The 11,809-nt window shown below is 41.2% G+C and overlaps 1 protein-coding gene across 1 annotated transcript in view; it reads left to right on the forward strand.

Annotated features, from left to right (window-relative positions):
* LRRC63 (leucine rich repeat containing 63) overlaps nt 1-10,419 on the forward strand; it is a 46,339-nt gene extending 35,920 nt beyond the window's left edge. Inside the window, exons 8-11 of the mRNA XM_060235478.1 lie at nt 296-432; nt 4,157-4,240; nt 7,379-7,618; nt 10,188-10,419. Coding sequence (XP_060091461.1) covers nt 296-432; nt 4,157-4,240; nt 7,379-7,618; nt 10,188-10,419 — 693 coding nt within the window. The remainder of the gene's footprint in view (nt 1-295; nt 433-4,156; nt 4,241-7,378; nt 7,619-10,187) is intronic.
* Nucleotides 10,420-11,809: the final 1,390 nt, after the last annotated feature.

Consider the following 11,809-nt stretch of genomic DNA (forward strand, 5'->3'; position numbering starts at 1 on the left):
TACTACACCATTCCAACTTCCTACACACCAGACCTGTCACCTGGCCCAGATCTCATTCCTTTCCTCCAGTTCCAGAACTGAATAGTGGCGCTACAATTGTTACTTTAAAATAAAACATTAGTCCAGTGGCAGTTTAGAGAATGAACAGAATTTATACCAGCATAAGCTTTTGCAAGAACACACTTCATCATATGAAGGAATACCTAAAGTTAAAAAAGATACAGAAGTACCTGTGGTAACAGGCATCATAAGCCTGTTTTACAACATTTTCGCTATCTTTTTTTTTCTCCCATAGGTGTGTGATCTTAAAAACCTGCAAATCTTAAAGCTCCGAAACAACCCAATCAAATCCATACCAGAAGATATCAAGAAACTGAAGGACCTGAGAACCTTGGTCATGTCCTTCAATCTGCTGACTGAACTCCCATCTTGGTACAGTAGCAGTTTTAATTAGTAAATTGCACATACAAGAGAAAAGATGTGTATGTTCACACAGGAGTATGGTTCTCAACCAACTCTGCCCCTCCCACCCCCGCAAAAAAAGTGCTTTTTAAAATTACCCAGTTACTAGAAAGGTGGTGTGGGGAACTATTATTTGAAAAACCTGGTGCCAATTAATTTATTTTATTTTATCTTGATTTTGTTCTAACTTTTAAAAAGGGGTTTTTTTTAGCATATATGTGCCACTAGGTAGGGGAAGCAGGCTGGCTATATAGGAATGGGTGAGAGGACGAGAATAGCAGTTGCACACGTGCACACAAAGTCAAACAGCCACTCTGCTAGGCTTGCCAATCCCCAGGTGGGGGCAGGGGATCCCCCGGTTTGGAGGCCCTCCCCCCGCTTCAGGGGCGTCAGAAAGCGGGGGGAGGGGAGGGAAATGTCTGCTGGGAACTTTATTATTCCCTATAGAGTTTTATTCCCATAGAAAATAATGGAGAATTGATCCGCGGGTATCTGGGGCTCTGGGGGGGCTGTTTTTTGAGGTAGAGGCACCAAATTTTCAGCATAGCATCTGGAGCCTCTCCCCAAAATATCCCCCAAGTTTCCAAACTATTGGACTAGGGGGTCTAATTCCATGAGCCCCAAAAGAAGTTGCCCCTATCCTTCATTATTTCCTATGGAAGGAAGGGTTTGAAAAGGTGTGTGGCCCCTTTAAATGTGATGGCTAGAACTCCCTTTGGAGTTCAATGATGCTTGTCACAGCCTTGATTTTGGCTCCACCCCCAAAGTCCCCAGATATTTCTTGAATTGGACTTGGCAACCCTACGCTCTGCACACACACTTCCAATAGTCTTCGGGGGCAATATCTGTATAGTTCTGCTGACTGGTCAGTTACACATTGCTGAGACTCACTTTCTTCCCCCTCATTCAGTTATGTGAATCTTAACCAGACAGACAGCTGCTCAGGATAATCCAAAGATCTCTGACCATTATTGACTACTATTAACTTTTCAGTTTGGACTACTGTGTTTATGTCCTGGGCATTACCTCTGATAACTTTCATTCTTTCATTTTTGTAGGAGTGCTGCTAAAACAGCACTGGTGGGGGACATATTGGCAAATAACAACATCAGTATTCCTTCACGGGACCCATTTTGTTGAATGAAATGTACAAGGAGAAGCCAGCAGGTTCTTTTTTGAGGGGGCAGATTCTGACTGAATGATAGGCTAATCTTGTGGAGACAGGTGAGAGAGATAAGGAGAGGAAAATGACAAGTGCTGAAGGTTTGGCACCCCTGGAGTAGACAGTACTGACCTTGATGGACTGATTCAGTATAAGGCAGTTTCATGTATAAGTTTCATGATTCAGTAAAAGGCAGACCTCTTGAGTAGGAAGAACCTGCCATCCTTTCTGAGTCAAATTAATAACTATGAACATCAGTGTTGAGAATATAACTAGGCCTGGTTAGCAAGGATGGAATTATTAGGAGTCCTTTAAAGGAAAACATCTCTGAAGACAGTACAGGAAAGCTATCAGGGGATACTGGAGCAGTTATTTAGCTGTTATTCATTCCTTTCCACATTCTTCCTCCTGTTGTTTGCTCTGTTTTCTTTTGATCATCTTTTTTGCCTTCTTGACTGTGACACCATATGGTTTTCTGCATAAATGTGTGTCAATCCCAACCCCCAGAGTTCCCAAACAGTAGTACCACTATAACCAGGGATTGCAGGGTGGAGTTAGGAAATATTTATGCAGGAAAAGAGATGGTTACCAGATGGTTACCACCTGCCATCCCCTTCTGTTCCTTGCAAATTACATTACTCAGTGTTTATCAGCCTACAGTTCTTCCGTTCCTGTTTATCATGCTTCTTGAAAATAGGAACTATAATACCAGTGTTTCAATCTGCTAGGATGATTTATCATTGAAAATACCTTAGCAAGAGCCCATCACTCTTTATTTATATATAGTATATAAACTTTTGGTAGTGGTTGTGATAAAAAATTTAGCATAGAATTGCAGCATTTTATGAGAAAGAAAGCTCCCCTGCTAATTTTATGAAGATCTCTTTCCTTTTGCTAAGGAAAACTGAAAATGACAGTTTATTTTAGCCCTTATGTAACTCACATGTAGCCCTTAGAGTTTTATCCCTTATAACTCACACAAATGCTTTCCCAAGTAGGCTTGCTGCTTGCTCTTTGGTGAATGGACCTCCTGTCGCCTCTTCCCACAGCTGCACAGCTAGGCAGCAGGCGGAAAAGGGAGGTGAAATGGGGGAGAGGTGATTGGCATCCCCAATGTAATGACACCATTTCCAGCATGACTGGCAAGTGATGCCATCACATTATATAGCCAGGAGGCACTGTCTGCCTCTATGGGATTACCCTACAAGTGGTGGGGTCCCCAGCTTTGGAACTAAGATGGAAGCTGCTTGTCAGAAAAACAGAGAGTGAAGCCACTCTCTGCAAAAGGCCAGAGAAACACGTCTAGGCTTGTTCTGATTGCAACATAGGCATCTTCCCAGCCTGGCTCCCTCCACCCCCCCCCCCCAAAAAAAAGGGAATGTAGAGAACAATAGGGTTCACAGGTAATGTATTTGCTCATGTCTTAATCTCTGGCTAGCTAACTAATGGTCCATCTTCCTACCTTCCTGTCACAACTCAGCTCTTTTTTGTTTACCTCTACACTAATGCAAAACACGCTGCACAAATCTTATTGAAACTATATTGATACCAAACATTAAGCCCATCATGACACATCCTGTCAAACATTAAGGATCATTTTCACTTATTGTCTTGAACTGGGAATCTATTCAGCTACCATCAACTACCATCCAGAGCCATCATTGTTCTGGGAGGACCTCCACCCCTCTAAATACTATAAAGCATGAGAGCAAACCACCCCTCCCAGTTCAATCTGGACACATAGGTTGTTCCCCCATTACTCTAAGTAATGGGCCTCAGACATGGCACGATGGCAGTGCATGGATGTCTGCACATCTGGAACAGGTAATATCACCCTCTTCAGCAATCCCTAAAATTCCCTATCACTCATCTGTATTTTCCTAGCTCTTGATTGTGTGTTTTTGTATTGCTTGTGTGTGTGATTGCATTTTTACATATTTTTCTAAGTAAACATTTTAAAAACTATTTTAAGTCTAGAATCTTCCTTCTGATACCAAATCTAACTGCAGAACGAGAACAGCTATGATGGTGGTGTCAGACTATGAGATGTGGCATGGTCTAGTGGTTAGAATGTCAGACTATGTAGCCTGATAGATGTGTGTTCACATCACCACTCTGCCATAGAAGCTTTATTGGTCTTGTGGGCCAGTCACTCTCTTTCTCTGCCTTACCTGCCTCACAGTGGTTCAGGAAAATAAAACATAGAGGGGAAAACTGTGTACCATGGAGCTCCTTGGAGGACAGGTAGGGGGATTGTACTCTTAAATAAAGAATGATCAGATTCTGAGGTGGCCACATCAGAAGCCTCTGACACTGTCACCTCTGTTTATTAGAGTTAATGCTAATTAGTCACTCTCCTTACTATCGTTATGAAACTGAATATGTGCTTGCTATTTCTTGTATTTCATGCATAACACAGATATTAGCTAGATATGCCAGGGATTCAATCTAGAATCTTCTGCATATGAAGCAAATACTCTGCCACTGAGCCAGAATATATAATGTGCTAAATTTCATATGCTTGCTCTGTAGGTTGTTTATGTTACAGAATCTTGAACTCCTTGATGTTTGCTATAATGAACTTGAATACATCTCCAATGCTATCAGCAATGCCAGGTATATCACTCTTTAATCTTACTATCAGGGTTCTGTTCCCTGCCAGATTAAACAAACAAACAGTTATTCCATTGGCCACAAGGTATTTTCTGTACACTCTCTTTATGTGGTGCCTGACTGGGAAATGTGTGGGTTTGCTGGTGTCCTCTCCTGTTAGCCCTGTTCTGCATCCATCATGAATGTTTTGAAATGCCTTGAATATCTGGAGCTTGTACATTTGAGGGCATTGCTTGGTAAGCCAAGCAATGTAGAAAATAGCCATCTTAAATCACCCTTTGTTCTGCTACTTTTATGTCCTGTTTTCATGCTCTGGCTCTAGAAAACAATTTTATGCAATAAAATTAAGGGTGTTATTATGCAGTCTAGTTACAGACTGCAGTCCTCCATGTTCTCTGGCAGGAGTATTTTCTCAGGCCTCCTTTTAGCTGAAGATGCCGGGCATTAAACTTGGAAAATCCCAGCCCCCACTTTCTTGGAAAGTTCCTTATTCAGAAAAGCAAACGGGACCCACAACCCCGAGTATGACATTTCAGACTGTTTCAGTCTTCAGAGCAGCTCTTTTCTACAGTTTGTGCTTGTTTGGGGAGCAATTGTGCATTAAAAAAAAGTCCTTGCTATCAGATTAACAGAACAGTCCTAAAGCAGAGTTACACTCTCCCAAACCCATTGACTTCAATGGACTTAGGCGTAACTTTGTTTAGGATTGCACTGTAAGGCACTATACAGACATGGACTGATGTGTTTATTGCTATGGAAACATACCTAGGGTAACTGTTACAGCAGTTATCCCCAGAGAGGGTCATGATGCTCACCAATCCATGTCCTGATGTTCACTTGTTTCTTCCCGTAAACATCTGTTCCCCAAAACAAAGAGACAGTCCTGGTTTTCTTATACCTCATTGCAGCAGAAAATATCTCTGAAGACCCCAGGCAGGAAGTATCACTTTTGAGTATGCAGAGAACACCCATTCAGAAATAGCTGCCCACATCACAGGAGAAACCTTGGCTTGAGATCTTCCAGCTCTTAGCACTCACCTCCCATAGCAGCCATTTTTGGTCATTTAATGTTGGCAAAGTAATTGACACAGCAACAGTGCACAATGCGAAGGGATGGCAAGAGGCTGAGGGTTCTTTAAGGCAAGGGTGGCCAACGGTAGCTCTCCAGTTGTTTTTTGCCTACAACTCCCATCAGCCCCAGCCAGCATGGCCAATGGCTGGGGCTGATGGGAGTTGTAGGCCAAAAAACATCTGGAGAGCTACTGTTGGTCACCCCTGCTTTAAGGGAAAACTGGCTCCTGGTGGGGGGTTGGGGAATTTAAGAACTGTTGACTCAGCCCCAGAGGAGAGTCAGAGAGAGGCACAGCACCTGGGAAGATGACCAAGCACAGGAGGGAAAGCAAAGGAGACGCTAGGTCTGTATGTGAGGCCTTGAATTAAACACTGCTGCAAACTTGCCAATCTGCCTGTGTTCTTGTGTCACACACAACCTGATTAAAAAGTAGATAAAGGTTTATTTTGGAATTAACATACTTGATAGGAAAAAGGAGAGACAGACATAGGTTCCTAACTACATCTCTAGCTGAGAGAGAAAGTAAGACTGAGTGTGGCACTTCCAAGAAGAAGGGGGAAATTGCCCTAAAAGTAGCAATATGGAGACAGATAAGGAATGACACTTAACAAGATGAACCTTACTATTCTATCTAATTGTCTTCTTGTTGCCCCCAGCAGGGTCTTCTTCTTTGTACACTAGACAGTGCCTTTTTCAACATTTCTAATACCCTTTCTCAGAAATTCAAGAGTCCCCACAATGTCCAACAAGGCTGTGGATTGCTGCCTTACAGAAACCTCCCCTCTAAAGATGCCAACTGCATATACAGTTATAGAGATGTGACAGGGTTGCCAGCTCTGAGTTGGAAAATATCTGGAGATCTGAGGGATGGAGCCTGGGGTGGCGGAGTTTGGAGAAGAGAAGGACCTTAGCATGACATAATGTCATAGAATCCACCCTCCAAGGAAGCCCTTTTTTCTAGGGGAACTGATCTTGGTCAGCTGGAAATAAATTGTAATATCAAGAGATCTCCAGGTGCCATCTGGAGGTTAGAACAACCAATAAAGAGCAATGCGGATATTGGAATAGGGAATAAAGGTTCCAACGAGCCTCTGCAAAAACCAGCCTCGAAACTAATAAACAATTAAAGAGTATTTAACACAACTTGTAAGAAAACTACAAAATCTCTATTACATAAATAGCAAGTAATAAGACAGTAAGGAACACCACCAATCATTCAAAAACAAATTAATAACCAACATATTTCTATAGTAAGGTGCAGGTGAAGATTCAAATGGTAAAGTCTTTCATACAGAGCAGTGCTCCGTATGAAAGACTACCATTTGAATCTTCACCTGTACCTTACTATAGAAATATGTTGGACATTAATTTGTTTTTGAATGATTGGTGGTGTGGAAGTTTGTTCCTTACTGTCTTATTACTTGTTATTTATGTAATAAATAAATAAATGAAGAAAGGTTAAAAGCTTGGGGCTCTTTAGCTTGGAGAAACGTCGACTGTGAGGTGACATGATAGAGGTTTACAAGATTATGCATGGGATGGAGAAAGTAGAGAAAGAAGTCCTTTTCTCCCTTTCTCACAATACAAGAACTCGTGGGCATTTGATGAAATTGCTGAGCAGTCAGGTTAAAACGGCTAAAAGGAAGCACTTCTTCACCCAAAGGGTGATTAACATGTGGAATTCACTACCACAGGAGGTGGTGGCGTCTACAAGCATAGCCAGCTTCAAGAGGGGGTTTGATAAAAATATGGAGCAGAGGTCCATCAGTGGCTATTAGCCAGTGTGTATATATATGTATATGTATATATAATTTTTTTGGCCACTGTATGACACACAGTGTTGGACTGGATGGGCCATTGGCCTGATCCAACATGGCTTCTCTTATGTTCTTAATAGAAATTTTGTAGTTTTCTTACAAGTTGTAATAAATGCTCTTTAATTGTTCATTAGTTTCGAGGCTAGTTTTTGTGGAGGTTCATTGGAACCTTTATTCCCTGCGCCATCTGAAGGTTGGCCAACCCTATGTGCACATGACTTGTGAAATATATGTTGGCCTGTATATTTTCAGGAGCCTCAGTTGCCTCATCGTAGAAGGCAATCTGTTGTATGCTTTGCCTTGTGGGATTTTGAAACTTCCACTGAAATGCCTGAAGGTAGAGAACAACTTCTTGCATCCCTTTTTCTGGAGAGAACTTGAGCAACTTCAGCCACAACGACTCACTGATATGGCCTCCCTTTGTTTTGTTCAAAGCAACCTGAGGAAACGATACCCTAAGATCCCAGAGGACATTCAAAAACTATTGGGCAGGTCAGTAAGAGGGAGATCTCCACCCAAGCATCAAGGAAAATTCTGGGCGTAATGTATGTTCAAGAAAGGGCATTCAGATTATACCAGAATTGCAAGTATCTTGCCACAATGATCAGGTATTCTAATAACCAACAATTTGGAATAAAGTACATCTACACCTAGCAGCTGCAATTCTCCCTAAAGAATTGCACCAGATATATGTGAGTGAAACCAATCAGCAAATTAACTCATATAGGACCAAGTTATTCTTGTTTATAATTGTATGTCTTTTCCCCAACACAACTAACTCATTTTATCCTTTGGCCCTAAAGGAAACCTTTTCAAAAGACATGCATGGAAAAATCATAACATTGACTATCTGAGACAATGAGTTGTTTGCTCTTGAACCACTCAAACTGCTTGTAAGCCCAATATATGCTAATGTCAACACATAGTATCTCACCCACCATATGTTTTGTGTGCTGTATGAAATGACTAAAAATATTTGTTTCCATTTTACCTGGTAAAAAAATAGCAAAAAGTGATCTGAAAGCTTTGCATGCCATTAACATAATAAAAAGAGAAGGCTGTGTGACAAACACCGAAAACAACAAACTCAACACTGGGTACACAGCCTTACGTGCTGCAGAAAACTTATAGACCACTCATTGTTCTCATAATAGATAACTGATATATTCTTATCCTTTGTGCTGCCTTTGTGAAAATATTAAAATGGTGCAAGAAAAGCACTCGTCGTGATGTATCAATTCTTAAAGGCACATACAAATGATGACACACAACAAAGTGTACATTTCAAAATAGCCCTTGAGCTTGTTAAGCTGATGCCTTAGTCCAAAAGAATCAGTCCAAACATCCCTTGTATGAAGATCTTTCGCTGCGCAACAGGACGCCGCTGAGACCCTGTTTCCCGGAGTCGCTTCCTCAGGCGCATGCGTTTTCCCAAGATATGAGCTTAGAGGGACAAAAACTGCCTTCACATTGCTTTCATGTGTCTGAGGAAGCGATTCTGGGAAACAGGGTCTCACCGGCGTCCTGTTGCGAGGCGAAAGATCTTCACGCAAAGGACTTTTGGACTAAGGCATCAGCTTAACAAGCTCAAGGGCTATTTTGAAATGCACACTTTGTTGTGTGTCATCATTTGTATGTGCCTTTAAGAATTATGTCACGACAAGTGCTTTTCATGCACTGTTTTAATATTTTCATAGAGGCAGCACAAAGGATAAAAATATACCATTTACCTATTATGAGAACAATGAGTATAAGTTTTCTGCAGCATGTAAGGCTGTATACCCAGTGTTGGGTTTGTTGTTTTCAGTGCCATTAACATAAATCAGCCCAGTGAGTAGAAGATATTTAGATATTCATACCCTGCTTTTCTCTCCACTAGCAACCCAAAGCAGCTCACAACACTGTTCTTCCTCTCACCTCTTTTTTGGGTCACAACAACATTGTGAATTAGGGTAGGCTGACAGAGAGTGATTTGCCCCAGAGTCCGCCCCCCCCCCCCCCCCACAGCTTCCATAGAAGAGACTGGGGATTCTGGCCCAGGTTTGGCAGACCCTAGTCCAGACACATAAACACAGACATTGACACATTTTCTTTGTCTTTAAGAGATATCCCCCGCCCCCCCCCCACCCCCAATTAGGCAGCAGTCTCATTTTTCAGGGGTTTGTATTTTCACAACCATATTTTAAAATTATTGCTACCCTAAAACCTAATCCTAAACTTTTCATAGCATCTCATAGTTTTATTTGAGTTAAAAGATGTTGGTGTATATAAACAAGAGGGAACCCTAGTTGTTGTTTTCAGTTTATAATGTCTAACCCTAAACTAACTTATTCACATAAATTCCATTTAACTGAATATTGGACCTAATATAAAATGTAAGTGGATTAGAAATGAACTCATCTATCAGTGAATGCTCTAAAGTTAACATACAAACAAGCAATAATGAAAAATTCATGCATATGCATCCTTACTTCACACGGCAAAACATATTCTGATGTCAGTCTTCCATTTCCACTAAAGTTTGCTAGGAGATGTGACAATAAGAATCACTGCTGAAAATACTAGGTGCTACAATGGGATTTGTATGTGCCATGGTGACCTGGTGCCTGGGATTTGTTGAGCCTTGAGCAAGGTGAATCCTTAGACAAACCAGTTGCTCTGCTTTAGTTGCCTCATCAGCAGCACAGGGAAAATACTGATTTACCCCAGATCAGGGGTGGCCAATGGTAGCTCTCCAGATGTTTTTTGCCTACAACTCCCATCAGCCCCAGCCAGCATGGCCAATGGCTGGGGCTGACAGGAGTTGTAGGCAAAAAACATCTGAAGAGCTACTGTTGGCCACCCCTGCCCTAGATGGTTGTTAGGAGGTTTACTAAGGTAATTTATGTGGAGTCTCAAAGGCAAAAAAGTTTACTTCTTTGAGCAGGTTGTTTAGCTCCAACCCATGCAAATGCTAGAGAATACCATCTTCTGAAGTATATTAGTTATAATCTGCTCTTTCTTTTTAATGGGACACAGCAGTCATGTATAAGGAACATGTCACATTCTCTCCTTGTTTTAGCTGTGGCACTTGTGATTGCTGCTCAGGACCTTTGTATGGTCAGGGTTTCCGTTTCCTTCGTGCTTATAAGAACATCTATGGACTTCGGCTTCCTTATCTGTTTTCTGCCTGCTCCCCAGCCTGCTACATGAACTTTGTCTCTGGAACCATCTCAAACAGTAGTTGGCAGGCCTTTCATGGTGGATTCCGCCTCGCAGCAGCTGATAGCTCCTTGAATAAACTTCTTGAATAAAGAAGCCATTGCCATGTGTACTCACCTGAACTCTCAGTCGGAGGATTCCAGGAATACCAGTTTGCCCACAAAATCATCTGGAATACCTATATTACAACTTGCTGTCCAGAAATCCTGCTAGGAAGAGGTGTTGGCTGATGTTTATATTTTAATTCACCAAACTTCTTTGTTTCATAAGCCTAAAATATGTTTGGTCTGAGATACTATGTGCTTTGCTTCTGAAAGTCTCATTCCTTGTAGATTCACTTCTACAGTGTAAGGATCACCAACCTAACTAACAAATAAAAGTAACAAAAACAGATAATTTATCATTTAGCCTTTAAAAAGAATCCACTCTGACAGTTAATTAGAATAATCGGTGGAGACAATCACAGTTGTACTAGCTTGATTTTTAATGGCGTCGTTCAAATATATCAACAAGCCTATATTAAGTGGTCTTGGTCATCTGCCAAAATATGTAATATTATTTGTTAATACATCTTTTGCCTTTCTGCATACAATAAAATTGAGAAATGTTAAGATGTTATTTGGTTACACTGTTCTTTAATGGAAAAAAAAAGTTCTTTGATTAACTTAGCCTGAGAGCAGCTGATTCCCATGTCCACCATTGTATTCAGGAGTACTTATAATCCAAACATCTCATAGCTACTCTGTATATGTGTCCATTGTGTTTTCTCCAGCCAAAATTAACATTAGATCATTTTATAGAGTCAAGGAGGTGGAACATGGTTCTTAATGTGAAGAACTCTTTCTGGGGAAAATAAAGTGGTCATGTCCAAACAAAGGGACAAAAAGCACCTCAGAAGATATACAGAGTGATAAGCAAGACTGATGGGTATCTGCCTAGATCATAGTCCTGCACATTTTAAATATCCCCCCCCCCCCCACACAGCAGAATGTATTATTTCTCAATGAGAGCGGAACCTAGTAGTCCTTAGCATGCAGCACTGGAAAGGTGCCTTTCTCCTTCCAATATGTAATCCAGCTTGTTGGATGACTGAGACAAATGTGTTATCTGGCTTGTTGACTATATCAGAATTGTTTCTAAGGTTGTGAGTAATATTACACTGACCTGCACACTATTGTATCTTGCAATGTTAGATCCTTTGCTTCATTTTATGATTTATTGTTGTTCTCTGGATTCAGGAATGCTGACTCTAAGCTGTGGAGTCTTGTGAGCAAAAATTCTACTTTATGTGCTACTGGCATCACAGTTGTGAGCAAGCGATTTGGCTGCTGCATAAATTAGTTTGCTCTGGGGTCATCCCCTTACTGAGCTAAGACAAAAATGTGTGAGCTGGAGGTTAAAAAACTGTGAGCCAGCTCACACTAACTTAGCTTAGAGGGTACACTGCTCAGAGGGCCTATAAATATCTCACTTTGATGGCTA

The sequence above is a fragment of the Heteronotia binoei genome, chromosome 1, assembly GCF_032191835.1.
Source record: "Heteronotia binoei isolate CCM8104 ecotype False Entrance Well chromosome 1, APGP_CSIRO_Hbin_v1, whole genome shotgun sequence".
In the NCBI taxonomy this organism is placed as follows: Eukaryota; Metazoa; Chordata; class Lepidosauria; order Squamata; family Gekkonidae; genus Heteronotia; species Heteronotia binoei.